This window comes from Malus domestica, chromosome 17 (genome assembly GCF_042453785.1).
Source record: "Malus domestica chromosome 17, GDT2T_hap1".
Classification (NCBI taxonomy): Eukaryota; Viridiplantae; Streptophyta; class Magnoliopsida; order Rosales; family Rosaceae; genus Malus; species Malus domestica.
In genome coordinates, this window is record NC_091677.1 from 15,309,661 (window position 1) to 15,336,239 (window position 26,579).

The 26,579-nt window shown below is 38.5% G+C and overlaps 1 protein-coding gene across 10 annotated transcripts; it reads left to right on the forward strand.

Moving 5' to 3' along the window:
• Positions 1–1,317: 1,317 nt before the first annotated feature.
• On the forward strand, positions 1,318–7,580 carry LOC103405681 (YTH domain-containing protein ECT4-like). 10 transcript variants are annotated; one of them, XM_029096941.2, is made up of 8 exons: positions 1,318–1,540; positions 2,917–2,997; positions 3,116–3,290; positions 3,765–3,841; positions 3,937–4,455; positions 5,369–5,902; positions 6,066–6,278; positions 6,943–7,580. In XM_029096941.2, exons 2-8 carry the CDS (start codon positions 2,944–2,946, stop codon positions 7,315–7,317), a joined length of 1,947 nt encoding a protein of 648 aa, XP_028952774.2. In that variant the 5' UTR covers positions 1,318–1,540; positions 2,917–2,943; the 3' UTR covers positions 7,318–7,580. The 10 variants fall into 10 exon arrangements, with proteins under 10 accessions (XP_028952774.2, XP_008342932.3, XP_008342930.3 ...); XM_008344710.4 differs by having other exon boundaries at positions 2,917–2,991; XM_008344708.4 differs by having other exon boundaries at positions 2,954–2,991.
• Positions 7,581–26,579: the final 18,999 nt, after the last annotated feature.

A 26,579-nucleotide genomic window follows, 5' to 3' on the forward strand; every position in this document is an offset into this window, starting at 1 on the left:
GAGTGAGTGAATGTAAGTCAACTTGTCATACGAGATTTTGAAAAGGCTTAAGTCTGTCTATTGAGGCATTTTCTACCCAACAACTGATATCTGAATCATTTTGGAATCTCCAATTTCTCACAAGTTGATAGAGAGTTAGTTTTTTCAGACTCGAGAAGTTTAAACACTCGGCAAGTAATTCTTCGAAAACGACGCTACATGGACTAAACATCGATTTCACATGAGAATCTCACCAGCAAGAGGACGCCAGGTGTACCCATTTTGTCCTTGGTTCGCATCAATTGACGGATTGGGAGTAATTGAAGGGAAAGAGACCACAGCTCCCTGCTTGTTTGTGGAACATGGTTAAACAGCTTTCTGGGATCTCATGCGTGCCAAATCATAAGGGCCACTTTGGGAACAACCAACGCATTTGGAAGAATGCCTCACACGTTTTGTTTTTCCACAGGTTGGGTGACAACACACAGAGATGGAAACAGTCAAGTCGTTCTCCTCAATTTTAAATTATTCGTCTTAATTAAGTGATATTTCTATTTCACACGCTAGAGCTATCTCAAAGTTTGACTCGCAACACATTTTCTTTCATGTTTGAAATTCACCGGAACACTGAAAACTAACTTTGTAATGTTATTCGTACATTTCACTTTGCGACAGAGTTTCTATTTTTCCATTTTCCTCTCATGATATTTCTTTTTCCATTTTTTCTAATTAGGAAGACCTAAATTCATTTTTCATTTTTCCACTTTGAGACAGAGTTTCTAGTTACCAAATGCTTGACCCACACGTGCAGCGGCTAGCACGGACACAAAAGTAATGATCCATTTGCAGATGTCAGGCACTCAAAATTTAAAAAATAGTCACAAAAGTGATTGCAATTTTCACAAAAAATCATTATAAAAATAATTGAAATAGTTGCAAATTACACTTTAATGGTTGAGATGATCAAAATTCAATATCGATATCATAATGATCAAATACCTACGACATAATAGTCAATTGTCAATTACATAATAGTGATTCAATGTCGAACAATTATTTTGAATAACTCTTCAAAGAAAATTTGACTGATTTGATTAAAAAATAAATAACAATTGCTCAATTAATCCAAACTAAATATATTGATCAATTATCAAAGACACGTCCATAAAAATTTGACTAAATAACGATAAAAAACGACGTTATACTAAAAATTCATTTCGATAATTGAGAATTGAAAAAAACAAAAATCAAAAATAAAAAAACGAAAGCGAAAAACTTCTTGTTTCTCCAGGAAAAATATGGCGTACGTTATAAAACAAATAGAGTATAATTTTTAATAATAATAGTAATAATAATGTTTTTATTTCTTATAACTAGATCGAGAGAGAGAGAGAGTAGAGAGAGGTAATATATATATACACACACACATACATACATGTATAGGTAGATACTCTGCCTCCTGTATAGATTCTCGTGGGTGGTGGTGTTTCTGTGGAAATTGAAGGTCTTTACTTGAGATTCATGGCGGCAAACCAACCGCAGGCTCCAGATCGTACTTCCGGTACGTCAATCTACAGCATTCTCATTTCATGAATAATCTCCCTTTTTTTTTTCTCTTTGATTAATTCCGACTCATGAATTTTAATCATTTTATTATTTTTAAAATCTGGGTTTTGTTTGTTGATCGTTTCCTCAGATGGGTTTGTTTTCTTGGCTTTGCTTTGTATGTACAGTCAATGAACTGGTGAAATTTTTGGTGTATGTATTGGGGATTTCGGGTTTTAGTGATTTCTGTAGTGGGAACTTTGGCATCTGTGATTGCCTTGCTGTGTGGAACTTTATCCTGATCTGGCTTGGAGGAGTGTGGAAATGGTGATCTAGTAGATTCTGGGTATTGTCTTTCTGACGGAATTGTTGTAAGATTTGGTTGTTCATATTCTGTTTTCGTGTTTCGGTTTTGTGTTTGAGGTCATTTTTTGAATGATGTGCTTGATCGTGTGAATGTGTTGCATCGAGCTCAGTCATAGTTTAGTTCCAATAGTTGATACTCGGATACGGAATCATGGATCAATGTATTCATGCATGTATGCAGTGAAGATACAAGTTTAGTAATCATTTTCGGGCTGTTGGAATTACTTCGGCATTCATTGCTGTCAACAAAAAGTATACTAGAGACTATATAGTGGTTGTGCAATCGAATTAATGTATCGTGTGCATAAACTACTTTCAGACTCGGGTCTTGTGTTTGAAGAAGCCTGTCTTTGATATGGCACAAAATGTCAACTTTCCCTGAACTAGAATTATATAGGTAATAGAGCATCACACTTCTGTTCGTTGTAGTCTTTATATGTGTATTGTCATGGTCTGGTTTACTGAGGACTGGGGGGAGGCAGTTTGAAACGGAAAGCTGTTGTTCCTAGTCTAGTAGGAGGTGGATGAATTGGAAAAGTTCAAGATTTTTATAGGATGAAAGAAAATGAGGCCTTTTAGTCCAAGATCTTCTGTTTATTTTTCTTTTCCTTGAAAAATTTGTGAAAATTTTTTTTTTAGTTCTTTCTGCAATTTGGGTTGTCGCTAGAATCTCTTTCTGGGTTATTGCTAGAAGCTCTCTTGATAAAATTACAGCTGGACATCATGGTTCATTGTGTATCCAAAAACATTTCTTGTTCCATGAATATCATTGTTTATAGTTTGAGCGGTTAGGTTCATATCTATGACAGCTTTTGTGAAGTTCAGACCTTTATCTCTATTTTTGTTTTTTACTTTTTTCTATATTCATGTAGACATGACCACGAAATATATTCATGTACTTCTATTTATCGTGTGTGGGTAGGTGTGCATGCGTGGATATGTGTGCACATATTCATAGCTTCAAGTTTTCCTATCCCCACATTTTGCTTTGGTTAGTCAATAATTTGTACTCCCTATGTTTCTAAGACTACTAAATCACTGAGCATACTGACCATGGATGCAGAAGAGAAACCTGCTGAACCAGATAGCATGAAGGAGCAGGTAGTTGTGAATCCAGTACAATGCTCTTCTGATCCATTGCCAGTTCTGTGTAATTTTAAATTTCAATTCTTTTTCTTTACTCCCTGCTGTGCATGACGACTTTCGTTTATTTATCTGTTATCAGCCCCATGTCGCAAAAAATGAGAGGTCAGTTTCTCCTAATCCTTCTCCGGATGCTGCCACTATAGGTCTTCCAAGGGAGGCAGCAGGTCAATCGGGTCCTTTTGGTTCAGGTGGAGATCACACTGTTTTTCCACCTAATGTATATGCCCCTCAGGCCCAGACCTTCTACTATAGAGGTTAGTCTTTTATTCCTCTGGGTCTGGATGTGCAGCCATGGAAATGGGCCATTCACAGCTGGATTGAGTCTGAAAATACGCTTCAGAGTTAGTTGGCCGCTTCACTGTTTGTTGGCCTTATCAACATTACAGTGATTCACCTCATCAGGAAGGATTTTTTTCCTCTTTTTCGTGTTTAGTAATCCAATCAAAATCTGGTTTACATTGTGAGGTTGGAATATAAATTCCGAAGTTTGTGCATTTGTAGCTGACCTAGTATTTTTTTTTCCTTTGGTCAGTAGTCAGTACTGCCTTGGAGGCTAGTATTCATAAATGGATTTTTAACTATAATTCTTGAGAGAATGATAGTTTTTGACATATGTCGTGTAAGGAAAATAATTGTTAAATTAGTCCTTTGAAGTTTTTGGTTATGTTTTGTGTTGCTCTCACTTATAGAATGTAAGTATAGATACAATGTAATCATCTGTGATGTAGGTTATGAAAATAGAACTGCTGAGTGGGACGAATATTCTCCATACATCAACACTGAAGGATTGGAGATTAATTCTCCTGTGAGTGTATCTTTATGCATTGTCATTCATATATAAACATTTCTTTCTTTCAGGTTAACTAATTGTAATTTTCGTTAATTTTCAATCTTGATTAGGGTGTCTACAATGAGAATCCTTCTTTAGTCTTTCATTCTGGATATGGCTACAATCCACAAATGCCGTACGGGCCTTACTCCCCGGTTACAACACCAATGCCGTCCGTAGGTGGAGATGCACAGTTATATTCTCCCCAGCAATACCCATTTTCGGGACCGCCATATTATCAGCAGCTTGGTCATCCTAGCATGCAATATATTACCTCACCTACCACAGTGTCACAACCAGAGCTCACCACCTTAGTTAATATCGACCAACAAGGTGACAATATGCTTTTTGGACCAAGGCCTGGTTATCATCCTTCAGTGGGATCTTTTGGTAGAGGCAATTATCCTGGAAATCCTGGTAGTCAGGGTTTTCATGATTTGCAGCAAGGATTTGATGGATTTAGATCTGGAGGCCTTTGGTCAGACTGGCCGAAACCCTCAGATAGGCACAGGTCTTTGAGTCCCTTTTCGCCATCAGTATCTCCACAGCCAATTGGCCCACTGGGCTCATTTGGGCAGAATATTGGAATGGTATGTTCTCATGCCTGTGCATGTCTTCAAACTACGATCTTTTGAAATCTCATTTGTTCTTTTTTCTCTCCTTTCCTGTTTCAACAATGCTTTTGAAACTGATTTCTGGTTTCTTCTCTTCCTTCAAATCTTGGAGGACTTGTATATATTTTGCACAAAATGTTATCTTAGATACTTTTGCTCAAAATATATTTGCACTCGGTCATAATTTCTGTATGGAAGTCCTTAAAGTTTTGCAGGAAGTATACATTCTACTCACTCCTTTCCTCCCTCACCTCCCGCTTTCCTTTTAACAGTTTCTTCAAGCTGCTTTTGACTCTTACTGTCACATGTGCTGCCCTGTTGACCCCTGTTCTTAAGTCATTTACCCTCTGCTTTTTCTTATTGATGCATCGAGATTTTGTATTTTTGTAAATCATGGTTATTAAGATATTAGTCTTTGTAATGCACCGTAACTAGAATCTTTGTTGTTGGTATTTCTATGTCTTGCAAGGAAAACTGATTGCAACAGTGCAATATTTTTTAGTAAAATACTGTACACTAGACTCAAAGTCCATCATAGGATTCAATGTTATCCAAATCAAGACATTGAAATTTATATCAATGGCAATGAAGAATGTAGTATAGTTTATTGAGTTGGTTAAATATCTATATTAAGAAATCGTTGGATTTAATAACTACGGGTATCTACCAATATTGGTGTTCAGGTGTAGATCCTTAGGTCACTGCATCTTCCATTTTTGGTGTGATGCAACTTTGGCTTATCTTTTATGAATGCAATATCTTGACAATGATGCCAGCCTATATATCGCAGTGATGTGAATTGATTGTCATTGACACCATCATCTGGAACTTGCTGAATTTTGATTAGACTCATGGATTCTAGTATTATTGAATAGTCGTTTTTCGGCAGGCTTCTCAAGAACAAAGGTCGATGTATGGGTTTGGGTCTGGTTCAAACTCTTATAACAGAGGCTACATGCCCAGTGGTTTTAATCAGGGATCTGGCCTTGGAAGTTCACCATTTTCTAGCTTTGGAGCTAACAATCGTGGCTTTCTATCATTAGGAAATAGCAAGCGGCATGTGAGGGGCAGCGATCCTATATGCAGTTGCAATGCCCCCCTTGATATTCTTTGTGAGCAGAATCGAGGCCCGAGGGCCTCAAAGCCAAAGAGTCAAATCATGGCTGATAGCTGTGTGGAGAACACCAAACATAACGCTTCTACAACCAAGGTCCTTGATGAATCATTCAACAGGCCTGATTTTGTAACAGACTACAAAGATGCTAAGTTCTTCATTATCAAGTCATATAGTGAAGATAATGTTCACAAGAGCATCAAATATGGTGTCTGGGCCAGCACGCCAAATGGTAACAGAAAGTTGGATGCTGCATATTGTGAAGCTAAGGAGATGCATGATGGCTGCACTGTTTTTCTCTTCTTTTCGGTACGTAATTGTACAATCTTTTCTTCAGATGCAATTGTTTTTGGTGATGTTCACAAGATAAGTAACGTATGCTACATGATTTCTTCCATTTCCATTTCTTGTTCTTTGTATTTTGTCCTTGCTGCCCAGTTTACCCTTACATTGCTGTACTTCATAATATCAGGTGAATGCTAGTGCTCAGTTCTGTGGGGTGGCTGAAATGATTGGACCTGTTGATTTTGACAAGAGTCTGGATTACTGGCAGCAAGACAAATGGAGTGGCCAGTTTCCTGTGAAGTGGCATATGATTAAAGACGTTCCCAACAGTCAGTTTCGTCACATCATTCTTGAAAATAATGACAACAAGCCTGTAACTAACAGCCGAGATACTCAAGAGGTGACATTTTGTGAACAAGCCTTTTTGTTCTTCTTTTTCTACAATGTAGGATATATATTGCATGCAGTTCGTAAAAGCAATATCCTTACTAGGGGAAATCTAGATATTTAGGTTTTTTTTTAAGAATACTTATAGTAGCTTGACTGAGCTTTTGTCTGTTGTCGATCTTTCTGTCATTGCCTGTTTATGGACTATTAACTATCCCAGCTTAGGTAGATGTTATCTTTATTGCGGAAGCTCTTGGTATTTCTCAGGCTCGAATGCCTCCGAAAATTCTGTGTGAAATGTACCTCCGACGCTTTTGGTGTAAATTCTGATGCTAATCATGCTATAGAGTCTGAATTTTTATCTTGTTTTACTTGCTTAATACAAATATATTCGAATTCTGATTCTTAGGTCCTACATACCCTAAGCCTCAAAGATTTTGAATCATTTGTAGGCTTTGTCCTCCTGTTTCCCCTTTTATAGTTTTACTTGTCCTATGTAAAGGAGATGACCGTACGGAGGTTATTCTAGTGCACAGCATGTGATATATGTTATTCATTTGAATTTGATGGAAAACTAGGTTTTAAATTGTAGAGTAGAAATCTTGAAGCGCGTTGTATTTTGGTTAGTCTTGTACTTTTTCCTTACAACTCCTGGTTTTGCTCCCATATGTGTGCAGGTAAAATTGGAGCAGGGAATTGAGTTGTTGAATATCTTCAAGAACTATGAAACAGAGATGTCGATTCTAGATGATTTTGAATTTTATGAAGACCGGCAGAAAGCAATGCAAGAGCGGAAGGCCAGACAGCAAGCCAGCCTGATTGCTGTCGGTGTAGTTGGAGAAAATGAGCACAAAAGTACTGTTCAAATTCCCAGTGATTTCATCAAGCACATGTCCAAGAGTTTTGCTCAAGTCGTCCGCTTGGATGAGGGCAGTAAAGAGCCTACTACCCTTTCCGAAAGAGCTAGTCCTGCTTCCGACGGCTCCATTGGTGCCAGAGTAAAACTTGAAGATGCGATGCCAGCTCCCGTGCCTTCCTCTCAGACCGGTTAGGAAGACATGGATTTCTCCCCGTTTGTATGTGACACAAACTTCAATACTACTTTCAGTTTTTTGTTAACATGTGATTAGGTTGCCTGATGTCTCTCATATTCATAAAGAGCGCATCGGTATCTGAATGAAAAAGGGTTTTGTTTTTACCGGTTCCACGAAGCCGATGACGGGCTTCATGTATCATATGCGTCGTGGGTGCGACTTTCCGATTGTAGTCATTAGTTTCATAAGGTTTTGAGTGAGAGAGTAGTTCTCTTGAAAGATATTGGTTCCTGTTTTTGCCTTTGTAATGTTTCCCATTTTCGCAGGCAGTTCAATAAAAAGTATGCAGCAAAAAGACCTTGAGGAAAAAAACCTACTATATTATATGTTTTATATCGTGCAACTAGCTTTCGTTATGTACGGTTTGTGTTCAATTTTAAATAAAAAAATTCAAAATAATTTCTAGATGCATGGTGTATGATGAACATTGTGAGGATTCTTATTATCCTCTCAACATAATTGACAACAACAACAACAACAACAACAACAAAGCTTTTTCCCACTAAGTGGGGTCGGCTATATGAATCCTAGAACGCCATTGCGCTCGGTTTTGTGTCATGTCCTCCGTTAGATCCAAGTACTCTAAGTCTTTTCTTAGGGTCTCTTCCAAAGTTTTCCTAGGTCTTCCTCTACCCCTTCGGCCCTGAACCTTTGTCCCGTAGTCACATATTAGAACCGGAGCGTCAGTAGGCCTTCTTTGCACATGTCCAAACCACCGTAACCGATTTTCTCTCATCTTTCCTTCAATTTCGGCTACTCCTACTTTACCTCGGATATCCTCATTCCCAATCTTATCATTTCTCGTGTGCCCACACATCCCACGAAGCATCCTCATCTCCGCTACACCCATTTTGTGTACGTGTTGATGCTTCACCGCCCAACATTCTGTGCCATACAGCATCGCTGGCCTTATTGCCATCTTATAAAATTTTTCCTTGAGTTTCAGTGGCCTACGACGGTCCCACAACACGCCGGATGCACTCTTCCACTTCATCCATCCAGCTTGTATTCTATGGTTGAGATCTCCATCTAATTCTCCGTTCTTTTGCAAGATAGATCCTAGGTAGCGAAAACGGTCGCTTTTTGTGATCTTGGCTAGATTGCTCCGGTCATTAGTGTGGATAAGTATATAAATGGATAGAGACAGGAAAGCAAACACAAGATGTACGTGGTTCACCCAGATTGGCTACGTCCACGGAATATAGGAGTTCTCATTAATTGCGAAGGGTTTACACAAGTACATAGGTTTAAGCTCTCCTTTAGTGAGTACAAGTGAATGATTTAGTACAAATGACATTAGGAAATATTGTGGGAGAATGATATCGTAATCATGAAACTTCTAAGTACCGAAGTGTGGTATCGTCTTCACTTGCCTTATCTGTCTCATAGGTAGATGTGACATCTTCTTTGGAAGTACTCTTCCTCCATCCAGGGGTTGTATCTTTAACTGGTGGAGATGCACAAGGTAATGTATCAATTTCACTTGAAGCTTACTTGTAGTTTCAGGCTTGGTCAAGCGCGATACAAACCATGTAGTAGGAGTCCCCCAAGTCGCCGAGCTAGAGGATCTGCTGAAAGAGGTGACAGACAAGGTAAGCAATCAGAATTTCAAGCAATCAGTCACAGATCAGAAGTTTGATTTCAAGTTTCGGCTGATTGTTCTCATTTTCCTTATCTTGCAGGCAGCATGAAGGATAAAGAGAAGAAAAATGAGAAGAGATGATATGAGATACTTTTGCTTTTGAAGAAGTAACTTTCCACAAGCTTATTCTTGAACTGGGCTGGAGGGTTTTCTGGTTTCCTCCAGAGTATAAGGCCGACTGAAGAATTTGAGGGTCAAAACAAGTCCATCAAATCTAGAGTACGTTCGACCCTGCTGATATGGGATACTTTTGCTTTTGACAAAGTAGTGGATGTATCGGCACGTGTGCTGTTATGCTTGTCTCCACATGCTTCCTTGTATCCTTCTCACTTGCCCTATCTGTTCCTCAGGCAGATGCGGTATCTTCCCTGGAAGCATAAGATGTTGAAGATGAGTACTCGAGAGCAATGCCAGGTAAGTAATCAGGTAAGGGGTTCTAGGCAGTCAGTTCCTGACTGGAAGCTTGATTCCAAGTGCTAACTGATTGCTTTCTTTCTCATTGTCTTGCAGGTAAAAACAAGGCCAAAGGAAAAGACAGGAAAAAAGCATGATATGGGATACTCTTGCTTTTAACCCTGATGATATGAGATATTCTTGCTCTAGTATAGCTTGTTTGCAGAGGTATTATCGGGGGGAAAGAAAGCTGAATATTTCGAAAGGCTTCGTTGGGAGTGCCCTCTCAGATATGAGGAAGGGTTGAGCATTTTTGCAGGTCTGCCTGTCTGTTGGGGATGGAGGTCGACATATATAGGAGTCTCCCTAACAACAAGTAGTAATGCTATTCATTTACCCTGCTTGGTCATAGCACGGTAGTGGGAGCTGCCAGCTTCACATGTTTTAACTCTGTCAAAGCACTTTCAAAAAGTGGTCTGTGGTATCTGGAAAGCTGATTTTGTGTGTGAAGATTACAGACAAGCTTTATCCAAGGAGGTTTGGCTCTCGAAGTTGAGAAAGTGGTGCCTCTTCGGTTTTTGAACAAGCAATCCTGTCGGGGATCTAGCTCTCGAGATTCGGAGAACGATGCCTCTTCGATTTTTGAGAAAGCAATCCTGCTGGGGGTCTGGCTCTCGAGATTCGGAGAGCGGTGTCTCTTCGATTTTTGAGAAAGTAATCATGTTGGGAGTCTGGCTCTCGAGATTCGGAGGGCGGTGCCTCTTCGATTTTGGATTAAGCAATCTTGTTGGGAGTGTTTTCTCGAATGTGAGTAAAGGTTGGGCATGTTTGCTAGTTTACCTTGCCACGGAGCACAGAGGTTGACACACAGGGACTTTCCAATTATCCAGCAGTGGTACTTTCCTTTACCCTTGTGGGTAATAATACGGTAGCTAGACCTTCAAAATTTATGTGTCTAAACTTTGTTAGTGCTGTTTATTTGCTATTCTTTTACCCTTCTTGGTCAGAGCGATGTAGTGGGAGCTGTAAGTTTCACGTGTCTCAACTTTGTCAGAGAACTTTGGCAAAGTTATCTGTGGTACCCATGAGCTAATGTCACCAGAAATCTTCGACAGAATGCCCGTAATTTCCGCAAAGCTGAATGTGCGTGTGACAGGTGCTGACAAGGCTGAAAAAGTAGGTGCCTCTTCGATTTCTGATATCGGTCATCGTGGTCTCTGAGTAGCCCAGCTTTTGAAAAAGCAAGCGCCTGTTCGATTTCTGAAATCGGCATTCGTGGTCTTTGAGCAGCCCAGCTTTTGAGAAAGCAAACGCCTCTTCGATTTCTGAGATCAACCCTCGTGGTCTCTGAGCAACCCAGCTTTTGAGAAAGCAAACGCCTCTTCGATTTCTGAGCAGGCGCCTCTTCGATTTCTGAATCTCCGTCGAGTGCAGATTTTTATAGAGGCTGGCATTAAGTTCCAAAGCACACTTGAATCTCCACCAGTAGAAGCTCCATTCTTGCACTTCTAAGATCTTGATTTGTCCGACCTCTTCTCTCTTCAACACCTTTGAAAATGTCTGGCCCCTCCGACCGTCGTTTTGACTTGAACCTTGTTGAAGAGGCAGCCACGCCTTCTCCAGACAACATATGGCACCCATCCTTTGTCTCCCCTACTGATCCTCTTACCGTTGGGGATTCCGTGATGAAGAATGATATGACCGCTGCGGTGGTGGCCATGAACCTTCTCACTCCCAAAGATAACAGACTACTTTCCAAACGGTTTGATGAGTTGGCTGTTAAGGATTCTCTGGCTCTCAGTGTTCAGTGTGCAGGTTTTGTGTCTAATATGGCCCAACGCCTATTTGCTCGAACCCGCCAAGTTGAATCATTAGCGGCTGAAGTGATGAGTCTCAAATAGGATATTAGAGGGCTCAAGCATGAGAATAAACAGTTGCACCGGCTCGCACATGACTATGCTACAAACATGAAGAGGAAGCTTGACCAGATGAAGGAATCTGATGGTCAGGTTTTACTTGATCATCAGAGGTTTGTGGGTTTGTTCCAAAGGCATTTATTGCCTTCGTCTTCTGGGGCTGTACCGCGTAATGAAGCTCCAAATGATCAACCTCTGATGCCTTCTTCTTCTAGGGTTCTGTCCAGTACTGAGGCTTCGAATGATCCCCCTCCGGTGCCTTTTCTTTCTGGGGCTCTACCGACTGCTGAGACTTCTCCTAAGCAACCTTTGTGAAGGCTCCCTCTTGTTTGTTTATTTTGACTCATGTATATGTACATATTTGTAACTTATCGGGGATATCAATAAATAAGCTTTGCTCCTTCATACATATCCTTTATAGCTTGGATATATGCTACTCGTATCCAAGCTATAAAGGATATGTATGAAGGAGCAAAGACTGCCGTAAGAACTCATGAAGGACAAACCGAAAGCTTTTCCATAACTGTAGGATTACATCAAGGCTCATCCTTAAGTCCTTACCTTTTTGCGTTGGTAATGGATGAGTTTACAGGACATATTCAAGATGATATTCCTTGGTGTCCGGCGTCCGGTGTATTAGACGGCTGGATTTGCATGGCTAAGGGTTCAAACCCTTGGCTATCAACGGCTTTTTGTTTCTTGAAGTCAACAGTTGAAGATTACTAACTTACGCACTCCAAGACTTTTATTATTTATGTTTGGTCTGATTTTTCCTTAGTGAATCCTCTAATTTTTTTTAGTACTTATTTTATTTAGCCCACTCAATCAACTAAAAAATAAAAGGCAATCAAGGTTCTTTCACTGGTTATGCCAGCTAGCAAATCAATAGTACTGGGTTAGATGAGATATATATATATTTTTACTAATATCAATATTTTTAATGCTAAGGTTTTATTTATTTATTATATATTAATTTATTTTGGTACTTAATAATACGGTCTAATGAAATTCTTCTTCACTTATAAATAAGAGGTTTTAGGTTCAAATTTTAGAAATTTTTGCAACTAATTTATTCACCATCCCATTAGTGTAATTATGATTTTGTATAAAAGAATGACATTAAAATGCATGGGGATAATAATGAAAATTTTCTCAAAAACATGAAAATTTAAAATTAAATTTTAAGGAATATTGTATTAAACCATAACACATTTATTAATCAAGAATTAATGATTAATTACTATATAACATGTCCTTTTTTTTCCACTGGAAAGAGAATCGTTGTCACAGCCCATCCCGAATTACTTTTATTGATGGCGTGAAATGTCGATTTTACCTTTGAGCGTTGGGTCGTGAGTGTGTGAAACGGGCCAATCATTTTAAATCCTAATTGTTTGGACCCAATTAGAACTTAGATTTTTCCTTTGTTTTTGGTTGGTGACCCAAAATCTAGACCCCACACACACACCCACATCATTGCCGTTGACCTCTCTTTCTCTTCTTCTCTCGGAATTCATCCATTTTCTGTCACCACCCGATTCCGACATACGTCCAAGATCGACACGTGACGTCCCCAAATGCACGTAACTTAACATGATGCATAAAATATTATTCAAGATCTAGATGCATAATAATTTTGCGTATACTTTATGGCTGCATCTAACCTCTTTGTTAGACTGTCTACGTACCTTCAATAAGGATCAAGCCATTCGTAGTTCAACTTTTCACTACACTCGTATATTCATCACATAAACTGCCATATTTCAACATAATACACAATTCAGAACGTGTAACATCTCAAGGAACAATCGACGAGGCGCAATAATAATCTATAGCCATATTGGTCAACGGTATATCATAATCTTAACAATTACATCCAACATCATCCAATAATCACACCAAATAATAACCCATACAACACACTGACATGCAGGGTTAGAGCGGCACAATTAGGCGGAAGCCTACATTTCTGAAGCTGAAATCAAATTCAAGGAACCAGGTCACCAAAGGGATTCCGGACCATTCAACGGAATCAAACTCAGGATATGATTCCAGACCATCACTTAACGGAATTGGAGAGTACCATGCATATAGAACCACCCAATGGAATACAAGCTGGATACAATTCCAGACCATCACTCAACGGAATTGCAGAATAGAAATGATTCTGGACCATCACTCAACGGAATCCGAGCCAGGGTACGATTCCGGACCATCACTCAACAGAATCCGAACCAGGATACGATTCCGGACCATCACTCAACGGAATCGAGTGGAAGACCAAGGGACACAACAACGGCTTGAAGAAACAATACAAGAACCAAGTACGTAATTTAAAAGCGCTGAATGACACAAAAAGTGAAATAAGGAAACAAGATGTGAAACAAGTGTCTAAGTAACAAACCCCATGACAATGGATTAATGGTCCACTACTAGCCCTCACATTTCATCACATCAATCCAATCATACAATACAACCCATATTTCCAAAGCACAAGTCAAATCATACTTAATGAAAATAGATCGATGACCAGAAATAAAAATAACACTTCAATAGAATTCACATTCAATAACCATAGGTCTATGGTATGTGTGTGTGTGTGTATTTATATATATATAATTCACATTTCAATAGAATTTCATTTATAACCCATATCATATTCACATATGATATTAATATAAAAATCAAGGTAATAGCTATATCATATATATTCAGGTCACTATCATACCAATGTGATCCCACTAGATTTTATTTAGCCTTCCATAGTACTAATTTTATTATTCAGAACATTTAGAGACATGTTGACCAAAAGTCAATTCTCAATCAACAGTAGGATCCACAATGCTACATCATTTGATCCAGTAGATTCGCACATCAGATTTTGGATCTGTAACTTCCTAAGGTCCACATTATGCTCAAAGAATAACATACTAAAATCTCAACATGATCCGACAGTTGGATCTCCGCCAATTACTAGAATTGGGTGGCAGTTAACAATTAATTTTACTAATTTAGAAATCTAATTTGGGAAGATCCGTACGTCGGATTTCTGATCCGTCAGTTCCAGTTGTCTTTAAATATTACATACTATAATGTATTAAAGTTTAGTGACAATCCAACGGTCGGATCATCGATTCATATTTTGATCAAGTAATGTCTCATATTGAAAATTAGGTTCAAACTATCAAACCACGTCATACGAATATTAAATACAAAATCAGGACATCTAGTTGAACTTAGAAAGGCATCGTCGGCCCACTGGCTACGCGGCACCATATGCGCCGCCATGAGTGGCGGTTTCCGATGAACGGAAACCCAATTTTTCGACTAACTCCAAAAATTACCAAATTTCACAAAAATGTAGATATCAATGAGTAGAGCAATTTTCATACCTGTGGCCAAGTCCAATTTGGCCAGGAAAAGCTCCAAAATCGCTCAAACTCGCCGAAAACCCTAAGATGGGTGTTCTTCGATTTGACTTCCTCGATGTTCCAATGCCCCTACAACTGATTGGGTCTTGTTCTTGGGTCCAAGGGGAGTTGATTAAGGGTGGTGGTAGGTGGTGGTAGGTGGTGTAACTTGTCGGAATGGCGGAATCGCCGTCGAGCACCTCCGGTGCTCCGGTGAAATTCTACATGAAATTGGACCTTAAACCTTTCAAAATGGAAGATATGAAGTTACTGAGAGTTTTGCAGGTGTTTGATGGTGGTGATTCAACGAAAAAATGGCGGAATCCCCGAAATTAAGCCGGGTGGAAACAGGGTTAAATGGGTCACGGGAAATGAGGGGGGAATTCCCTTCCCTCCCTTTGTCTGATCCTTTTTTTTTTCTTTCCTTTCTCTCGCCACTCCCGTGGCTTTCTTTTTTTTTTCTTTCAGCCACTCCTGTGGCTTTTTCTTATCTTTTCAAATTTTTATTTTTTTTTGGCAATAACTTCAAACGTCAGTAACGCTCCCTTTGTCTGATCCTCTCCTTTTTTTTTTCTTTCCTTTCTCTCGCCACTCCCGTGGCTTTTTTTTTCTTTCAGCCACTCCTGTGGCTTTTTCTTATCTTTTCAAATTTTTATTTTTTTTTGGCAATAACTTCAAACGTCAGTAACTATACCGTGATAATCTAGACTCGCAAACGGCTTTCGCCTATATCGTTATAATCTATTCAACAATATAAATTGTGACCTCGAATGGTCTACGGATTTTAAATAATTAATTTCCTAAAAAATAATATAAAATCTCTATAATACCAATACGTAGATTATAATAATAAAATCCAGGAACGAAATTTCACATTTTCCGTACACTTTGTACGGAAAACCCTCAAACCCTTCAACCAGTCACATATCGAAGACTTGAAGGTTGGTTTTGTGTTCCTTGTAAGCCCAGGAACACATTGGTACCCTTAGTTGATCGAAAGGACATCGGGATCGTGAGAACCAAGAACCTCCGATTTGATGCATTGTTTATGAACACGTAAATGTGAAGGTTTCAGTGGATTTTAAGCTCACAGGGAGCTTTAGAAGGTCTTCACGAAGCTCGGGGTAGCTCGCTGGGTAGTTTTGGACATCGGGATTGTGAGTTTCAAGTTTGGCCGGTTTCTCTCAAATTTCTTATGTGAGATCCCGTGATCTTTGGGGCTTTAAACAGGTAAGGAAATGTTCTACAAGGTAAGAGTTTCAATTTGGTATTGGTTTCATGAAATTTGGATGAAAAATGACTGAGATATCAAGGTTTAAACATTTTCCAGTTTTCCGGCGATGGCGATGGCCGACGAGGTCCACCGGAGAAGACAGAAGAATATTCTGTCAAAGTTGATGGAATATTCTTAACGGAGAGTAATGGCGTCAAGTAAAGTTGACAAAATATTTCTTTATTTTGACGGAATATTCCTAACGACAGTTAGGGTTCCCTGCGCGTATTGCCATGCTCTTGCCAGCGCGTGGGTGGTCGGAAAATTATTTTTAAAATATGGGGATGTTCGTGGAGTTGTGTAGATCACATTGGTATATTCAAACATCCCTTTTGAGCAATGTAGAAGAAGTTATTAGCTAGTATTGGTTATGTACTTTAAATTAACGTTTTTATAGTTGTTTCGCATATAGGGGAGACTTATCCTGAGGACGAGCGCAGTCAAGGGCGACTCGGGGGCTACAACCCTTCGACATACCAGTGAGTGGGCTTTTGGTTTTCAGTATATACTTATATACTTGAGATTTTCCTAGAAAATACGTTTAAATGAAAGTATGCCTTGAAATGCCATGCATATAAATTTAGGTTCAGTATATGAATTAGTATATGATGCATAATATATAATTGTGGTGCTGTGGACGCTCAGGTAAGCCCAGGTGAGTTCATGAATTGTGAATGTGAATAATGGCTGTGATTAATTGAAAAACATTGAGCTCATAAACCTGCACCTAGGGTGATTGTGATTTAGCCAGAGATATGACACATGCCTGTTTGTAATGTCACCTCCCGCACCATATGCTCATATTGGATCCAATTTAGGCGCAGAGTCTTGTCGTACAAACTATCATAGGTGACTAGCGATTTATCGCCCAGCTATCATGAAAGCGTAGTATTGAGCATAATTATATTACACCCAGTCTTGTCGTACAGACCCTTTTAGTGGTTCGGACTCATGTGCAGTGTAGTCCCGTATAGGTCATTGTAATGACTCCGGCTAGATTGACTAATGAGCTATGAATTCAGTGGTACAGACTTATGTAGGGGTTCTGGCTAATATGTTATTTTCCATGAATTTATTCTCACTTGAATTACTTATTCTATTTTATGTTTTGGCATGGCATACTTATGAATATGGTTATGTGAAGTATGATTTGAATTGAGATAATTATATATACATTTATGCATATGTTTATATTCTATTTATGGGAAAATTATACATGTTTTACGGCGAGGGGTTAGAGCATTTTAATGATGAAATGGTTTTGAAAAACATTTGTCTTTGCCCACTCACGTTTTATGTTTTACGCTTTTCCAGGTTTTAGGTTGGCTTGCTGTTGGCGGCGTTTGAGGATTTCGGCCGTTCTGACAAATTATATTTTTAGTAGGACATCTTCTGGTACTGTATAATTAGTACTTGTCCTACTGGACTGCACCTAGATTTTCTATGCTCTGATTAGGAGTAATTACACTTGTATCTCACTCTTAGCACTTCCCGTTTATTAGTGCTCATTAGTATCTTTTGGTCTTTATTTATTTGTATATTTCTTATATTGATTGCTTCTGCACTGTGCACATGACTACGTCACCCTCACGTGACGGTCAGCATGCCTCGATCTCGGTCGGGATGTGTCAATCATCCTTATCCCACTATTCTTTTTTCTTTTGTTGAATCTTTTTCCATTGGTCTACAATTGAAATATTCTTAAAATAATACATAACTTAGTTCAAACGTGAACAATCTCAACAGAAAATCCAACACATTTAATTAGCTGATTATATAAATTAATGTTAATATAAAGGGAGATGACGATTAAGATATTAAATAAATAAACAAACATATTAAAATATTTGAAATTCTAGGTCAGTAATACATATACGTTTTGGAGATAGAGGTGAGCGATCAAGATGGAGAGATCAAGTGCCAACTCGGGTGAGTATATCAAATCATTCAGATTTAGTCGAAGATAGAGACAAATGTCTCAACAAATTTCAAAAGTTCAAAATCTACAATGAGTTCCGGCGAAATTATCATAGTAGATCGGTAAATATCATCGATATTCATGGATTTTCTGATATCTCGGTCGATATAGGGTGAAGTTTGTATTTCACCCCCGTTTCCATATCAATCCTTGATTTTGCGAATATGGTGGTACTATCTGCACACCCATTTACCTCTCACATACCCCTATCTGTGAGGACCCGTCCCTAGATTATTTATGTAATTTCTTCCCGACTATGTGAATTGTCTATTATGCCCTTGTAGGCAAGTGACGTGGAGGTGTTTATATCGTTTTTATTTTATTTCTCATTATCGCATTTATATTGTACACGTTGTTGCGAGAGTACGAGAATTTTTATCAGTGTGAAAACGCTAGTTCAAATAGATTTTCGATTCTCTTTTCTGTACAAAATCTAAACCATATCCTTGGTCTTTAAAGCCAACCCGTGCACTCCCCATTATTTCACTCCCTCACCAATCAAATCCCTCAAATCTCTCACCAATCCCATCCATTCCCTCATCACGGCACCCAATTAGAAAAAACAAAAGAAAAAGCTTTCTCTCCCCCTCTCGAAATCTTTCTTTCTTTGCAACTGCAATGAACGAGCACCAAAGCTTGTAGATCGAGCTTAAAAACCTCACCATTACATTCATCTCATCTTCACGATCACAACCATACCCAGTTTGGACATGTTTTGACTCGTTAACTCGGGAGGTCCGAATTGGATGAGTTTGAGTTCGACGTGTTTTCGACTGATTTAGGAAGTTTTGAAGCTCAGGGAAGCTCGTACGCAACTCCGTGAAGCTTCTAGTACAATTTGGAAGAAGCTTGGATGTCGAAACAACCGAGTTTCGAGGGGCTCAGTCTCGGCCGGATCTTTTGAGACATTTTCCGACCACCTCCGTCCACTTTTTTAAATCCAAAGAGGTATAATACGATTATACTCTTTATAAGCTTCAAATCCATATAAAGTAGGTAACAAATGATTGAGAAATGAAGAAGTTATGCAAGGTTAAAATTTTCTAGAAAATCGACGAGATTCGAGTTGCAGACGGCAGCACCGGCGATGGAGGATGGTGGCGGATGACGGAGCTCGCCGGAGAAGATAGGGAATATTCTGTCAAAGTTGACGGAATATTCTAACGGCATCAGGTAACTCCATTAACCTCTGTTAAGCTTTTAACGGAATATTCCTAACGACATCAGTCACACGGACGGCACGTGCCTGCGCATGGTGGTGCATCTGGCCGTGCCTTGGCTGGTGTGAGGGCGTGTGCGGTGTCCAAAAATTTATCTGAAAATTTGTGTAGGTCCGTGACATCGAGTAGATCGATTTCATGTATTTAAACCCTAGGTTTGAGCAAACTATGAGGGTTTTATTTAAGTTTCCGTATATTTGCTTTAATTAATTCTATTATAGTTGTTTCACATATAGGGGAAATATATCCCGAGGACTTGAGGGGCCAGGCAAGGCTCAGGGGTTACGAACCAACAACATACTTGTGAGTGGACAATTTATTTTCTATATATATATATATATATATATATGTGGCTTATAGTTTCCACAAAATGCATTTAAATGATTTATGCCTATATTGCCAATTTTAGTTTAATTTGGTAAATGTGCTTTGTGCTTGGAATCATAAAATGGTTATGTCATGTTCATACGTATATTTACCTACTTATAATTATGGTATTGTGGAAGAATACTAAAATGATTCTACAGGACACGTAGGTAAATTCAGGTGAGTTTAGTATATTGATTTGAATTGTGTAGCATACCTATATTCATATAGTTAGCTTATCATTACTACACACAGGTGTTAGTGCTCCTGCCCGGGGCCAGGGCCAGCCTTCACATGTATGTTCACCTCCCGCACTGTATGCTCGTCTTGTATCTATGTTAAGTGCTAGCCTGTCGTACATGTCACATTAGGTGACTTCGACTTGTAGGTGATTGCGCTTAGCGCAAGCTTCACGTGATTGTAGCACCAGAGCGTATATTATTACACCTAACTTGTCGTACATGTCACATTAGGTGACTCCGACTCGTGTGTTAGTATAGACTGATGTTAGTATATACTTGCGTGTTAGTATATTGTCAAACACATGCCTATATTTCTATTGTGGTAAATTATTCATGTTGTGGCACATTTTTGAGATATATATATATATATATATATATATATATATATATATATATATATATATATATTGTTGGCATGCGCTTGATTCTTCATACTTATATTGTAGTATGTTTGGTTTTAAGGAAACTATACTTGTTTTACGGCGAGGGGTTGGTATATTCGAAAATAAAGGTTATGTTATAAGCATTGTTTTGCTGACCCACTCAACTTTGTTTTTCGCCCCTCCAAAACCTAGATAGCTAATTTCTTCGTGGCACTCGAGGAACCTTTGGCAGTTATGACATTATCTTCGATTTAGACGTACGAACTTATCACTGTTATGTAATAAGTGTACTAGCTGCTTTGACTACTCTTTGGTAGTCGTACTGTCTTTTAAGCTTTGAATAATTGTAGTGGGTTATTCCCACGATTGCGCACTCTTTCACTGTTTAGTATAATTAGTTCTAGTTTAGCTTTAATTTATTCACTTTTTTTTTTTCTCATCACTTTACGTCATTTCACGGTGACGGCCAACATGCTTCAACCTTCCTAGGTCGGGGTGTGTCACTATCAATCTGCGGCCGTCGGATTAGATCTAATGAATTAAAGAAGTTCAATGGAAAAAAAAAATTAACTAGAGTGTGTGAGAAGTAAAAAGGGATGTGTAAATAACACTACCCTTCAAATATTTTGACGAAAATATCGATAATTTGGTCGCTATTTTAAACAATGTAAACTTTTACCAAATCAGATAGATTTCATAAAACCATTGATTAGATAGAATCCTGATAATCTTTTCCTTAAAGAGATTAACTAAATATGATATGGATCTCACCCATTTTCTTTAATAGACAATCAGGATCTCACCCATTTTCTTTAGAGTAAATTGTAGCAATGGTCCCTCAACTTTAATTAAATTAATAGTCCCTCAACTAAAAATTCATTACCATTGGTCCCTCAACTCATCAAAAAGTGTAGCTATGGTTATTTTCGTCAACTTCGTCGAAATTTTGTCAAAATGAGTTATGTTGGAAGGACCATTGCTACAATTGGGATCCCTCAATTCATCAAAACGTGTAGCTATGGTTATTTTTGTCAGAATTTTGTCAAAATGAGTTATGTTGGAATGACCATTGCTACAATTGGGTTAAAGTTGATAGATCATTTCTTCAATTGGGTTAAAGTTGAGGAACCATTTCTCCAATTGAGTTAAAGTAGAGGGATCATTTCTCTAGTTGGATAAAGTTGAGGGACCAATGGTAATGGATTTTTAGTTGAGGGACCATAGCTGCACGTTTTGATGAGTTGAGGGACCAATAGTAATGAATTTTTAGTTAGGGATCATTAATCCAATTGAGTTAAAGTTAAGGGACCATTACTACAATTTACTATTTTCTTAAAGGGACAATCTCACGCATAAATTCTACTAAATGTGCCACCAACTAAAGAGAAGAGAGTGACAAAATCCCAAATCAAAACTATGGAAACTAGTAGATATTTGTGCTCACTATCCTAAAGTGAAGAAATTATAGTGTTGTACAGTAGCATGTGGCAATGCCTAGTGGTGAACCCGCTAATCATATTTAGACACGTGGAAGAGTAAATGACCAATTGAGTCCTTGACTTTTCTTCCTCTTTGGAAAACAAAAAAATCCAGCAAAGGCTTAAAAATCCACACCGGAAGCTGTACTGGTGATGATGGCAAGCAGAGGAGTCCATTTCTTCTTTGAAAATTTGCGACTATCCGACGAATCTATATTTCAAGGGGTTTTAGGAGTCAAATTAGGGTAGGGTTCGCTCGAGATTCTGATTTGAATCACTGAGCTTGAAGATCTCGAGTCCATTCAAGATTGCTCGTGTTTCTAGTTTTGTTTTTCCCTATCACAAAGGGTGAAGCTATGGAGGCTAAGAACAGGGTTGGCAATCATCGGGTGGAAGGTGGGAGGTGGTTAGAGCACTTCCACTGTGTGCTCTAGCTCGAGGGACATGTATAGGAATAGGGCCAAAGAGCCCAAGTGATGAAGCCCATCGTGTGCTGCCGAGCTAGCTCGAGCAGGCCTAAGGGAGAGGTCCAGCACGAGTCGCCGGCCCTAGCGCCCGAAGGCAATGTGATGTGGGTTAACGTCAGGAAGACGTCAGCCACGTTTTTTATATTTTTTACATTAGGCGCGTGGGCTTCAAGCGCGCGTCATCCGACAGAATTTCAAGCTTGGGGCCCGCGGCAAACTCGAAAATGTTACCGTTGGGGAGGCCACGTGGCTACCCCACGTCCGTTGGATCTGAGATCAACAATCCACGTTATTCGCCTTTATAAATTAAAAAAGAAAAAGAAAAAATAGTTTAAAAATCGAAAATCTTATTGTTGTGCCACATGGCACAATCTGGAATGTTGGAATTCAAGTTTTTAAAAATCCAACGGTAGAGATTAATTATGTCACAGCCCGTCCTAAAAGATATTCTTTGCGGTGTGAAATGTCTAAATTACCCTTGGACGTCGAGTACGTTGTGTAGTGGTGTGGTTTAAGCTTAATATTTTGACTAATTATTTCCTTTCCTAAAGATTTGGAACTTAAGTTTTAGTTGTTTTTAGTTTGGTTAGCCAAACCTGGACCACACACACACACCAATCAATCTCGTTAACCCTCTCTCTCTCTCTCCCTCTCGATTTCTTCCGTTGTTCGTACAATACATACGGTCAACCTTCAAACCTAACTCACTAATCACGGATCGAGGTTTTAGAAGCCATCTTCGTGTTCTTTGTGAGCCCAGGAACACATACATACCATTTTTAGAACGTGAATCCTGCGAAAACCCAAGAACCCAGATTTCCCGATTTGAGTTACTGTTCATGCAATCGTAATTGTGGACTTTTCAGAGAGTTTTGAAGTCATAGGAAGCCTTAAAACATCTTCATGAAGCTCGGGGAGTAACATTGGAGTGTTTTGGACGTCGGGAAGCTCGGGTTCGACGAGTTGCAGAGGTAGACAGATTATCGTGCCTTTTTCTGGCAAGATCCCGTGGATTTTAAGGCTTGAAATTGGTAAGGTTTTGTTCTACTCATTGTAAGCTTCATTGTGGTATAAAATGCATGAATTTTGGTTGAGAATCGAAGAAGATATGAAGGTTTAAACTTTTTCCCAGTTTCCGGCGACAACGATGGTCTCCGGCGATTTAAGGAAGACGAAGGAGAATATTATGTCAAGTTTGACGGAATATTCTAACGGCGTCAGGTAACGCCGTCAAATTTTATTAAGGTTATAACGGAATATTTCTAACGGCCGTTAGACTCAGTTAATGTTTGACCGCGCGTGGGTGGTCGGAAAATTTTTCTAAAAATATGAGGATGTTCGTGGTGTTGAGTAGATCACGTTGGTATATTCAAATACCCCATTTGAGCATTGTATGAGAAGTTAATTCCTAATTTTGTGTATGTGCTTTAAATAACGTTTATTTAGTTATTTCACATATAGGTGAGACATATCTAGAGGACGAGTGTCATTAATCGATGCTCGGGGGCTATAACCCTTCGATATATCAATGAGTGGGCTTTTGGTTTTCCATATATACCTATATACTTGAGATTTTTCCTAGAAAATGAATTTGAATGATTATACGTTTTAAAATGCCATGCAAAGTATCTGCTTATTTTAATTATGCATTAGTAGTTGCATATATTTATGATTGGTGCTGCAGACGCATAGGTAAGGACCAGGTAAGTTCATAAATTAAAGATATGAGATTGCTTTAGTCATGCGAGATATGATGTGATCTATTGAGAGCTCATAAACCTGAACCCCGGTGTTAGTGCTCCTGCCCAGAGTTAGGGCACAGTCTTTCATGTGATGTTCACCTCCCGCACCATATGCTCACCTTGGATCCAAGTTAGGTGCACAGGCTTGTCGTACATACCATTTTAGGTGGTTCCGACTCATAGGTGACCCACGATCATTCGCACAGCCTTCACATGATCGTAGCACTAGAGCATATTTATTTTACACCTAGTCTTGTCGTATAAACCACTTTAGGTGGTTCCGACTTGTGTGCAGGATTTGATATGGTTGAGATTGGTTATGAGCTATAGACTTAGCCGTACATATTAAGTTAGGGGGATTTGGCTGATATGATATCAGGCATTGATATATTTTAACTGGATTACTTATAGCATTTCATTGAGATACTTTGGCATGGTATATTTCTATGGATTTTCATCCTGAGCATGATTTATGATATAGCATATATTATATTTCTGGGAAATTATACAGGTTTTACGGCGAGGGGTTAAAACTTTTGAGAAATGAAATGATTTTGAAAAGCTTTGTTTTTGCCCACTCACACTTTCTGTTTTGTGCCCTTCCAGGTTTTAGGTAGAAGTGCTTTGGTGGATCACAGGGATTTCGTCGGTGGTTCTGACAGAACATCACAAATGTAGGATCACCTTTAGGTGTTGTACAATTAGTACTGGTTCCATCGGACTGCACTTAGGCTATTTATGCTCTGATTGTACATTTCACACTTAATCTTGCACTCGCACCTTATCTTATCTAGTACTCTAGTTGATTTGGTTTTTTGTTTATTTGCATTTCCTTATATCTTTATTACTTCCGCACTGTGTACATGACTACGTCGCTCTCACGTGATGGCCAGCACGCCCTGATTTTTGTTGGGGTGTGTCAAATTAGGTGAATAAAAAAATAAAAAAAAAGTAAAAAATTAAATAAAATCCGAAAAAAAAATTTGAAAAAAAAAAGGATTTTACTTTTCTATAAATATCTTTTCATTATCCTCTACCTTACACTACAATTTCATATTTTCTCAACTACTTTCAACCACATTCCTATCTTTCTCTCAAAGTTTCAATCCAATTTTTTGTTCCAACAAAATGATTACTGATGCAGGTACGAATTGGACGATGAAATGTGTGTCAAATAATAAAATAATTTTTTTTCCGACAAAATGACTACTGATGCAGGTACGAGTGGAAATATCATATGCTGATGTGGTATTACTGTACTACTTAATAATTTCTTTCTAAAGTGATAGTGATGCTCATTACCTCATCGATTACCATTAGATGAATTTGATATCATTTATCTACTATACAAATTTCAAAATTTAAATTAGTGTAAGAACAATTAAGAGGGAGATAAGCATCACCACTTTAAAATGGAGAGCAAAAATACACTCCATCTTTGAACTATGACCTCCTGGGACTCCTCGAAATACACAACCAAAACGCTCTCGAAGATAAAAGGGCTTGAGCATACCAAAGAGAAATCGATAAAAAAATATGAACTTTTTAAGTAAAAAATATATAATATTACATATGAAAAAGTAATTAGTTTTATCGAGACGACCCAACACATATCCCCCACTTCCAAGAGAAATTCGCCGTGACTTTTGGAAGAATACCAGCACTGGACCATGACCATCCCACTTGGGAGAAAATTTTCATCGTTCCCGGAACCCCTCTACAACGGTATCATGTGGAGTACCCAACTAATGAAACAAATTCGAAGCACATACGGGCTTTCATCCATCGTTGACGTCCCTACAATGATTTATGAGGATAACGCAGCATGTATCGACCAGATTAAGGAGGATACAATAAAGGAGACAACACCAAGAACATTGCGTTGAAATTCTTATTTTCACATAAACAACAAGAGCATCAGAAGATTGAAGTCAAACAAATATGTTTCCAAGACAACCTAGCCGATCTCTTTACCAAGTCATTGCCACATTCTACATTTTAGAAGCTTGTCCAAGGAATTAGTATGCTTCAATTGTCTGATTTGAATTGCTTGTAGTTTTTATTTGATAGTTTTGTCAAGCTCAGAGGGAGTATCCAAAAATATACTCACTTGATCTTAATAGACAATTTTTCCTACAATTAGCATCATTTTTTCCTTTGGGTTTTTGATAACTCACTAGGGTTTAAAGATGCACCCATCCTAGGCTAGTCATACCCTTGTGAGCTTTCTACCTGCGTACAGAAGAAATATAGTTTTAACTTAATTCAAACTTCTCTCGTTTCTACTTAAACTATGAGTTTTTCTCCCATACTGGGTTTTACCATAGCGAGGTTTTGTGAGTTTTACTACCAATGCATTATTCCGGATGATTTGAGACTCGCATTCATTTATTGTGCCGACAACTCCATCAACTGAACTTACTTCATCGTTGAAGACCTGATGCAACATTTTGTTTGAGTATTTATACACTCAAGAGGGAGTGTTGCCGTTCTAATTTAGTTAGGAATGTGATTGTGTAAATCCTATTGGAATTTTATAGTATCTTTTAGATAGTGTCCTATGTTAGTTGTAATACCTAAAGGATAAAGAATTTACCTTTCCTACTACTATTAATAAATAAACGATGGGAGTAAAGCAATACACACATTAGAATTCACTAAATCTCCCTCTACACTAGAGCTACACCCTTCTCTCCCTCTCTATAATTTT

Bases quoted from the DNA above. Each gene is read 5' to 3' on its own strand.
- LOC103405681 (XM_029096940.2), top strand. From the start codon at position 1,501: ATGGCGGCAAACCAACCGCAGGCTCCAGATCGTACTTCCG. The intron at 1,541-2,953 runs GTACGTCAATCT...CCATGGATGCAG, and splicing joins GGCTCCAGATCGTACTTCCG to AAGAGAAACCTGCTGAACCA. The intron at 4,456-5,368 runs GTATGTTCTCAT...GTTTTTCGGCAG, and splicing joins TTGGGCAGAATATTGGAATG to GCTTCTCAAGAACAAAGGTC.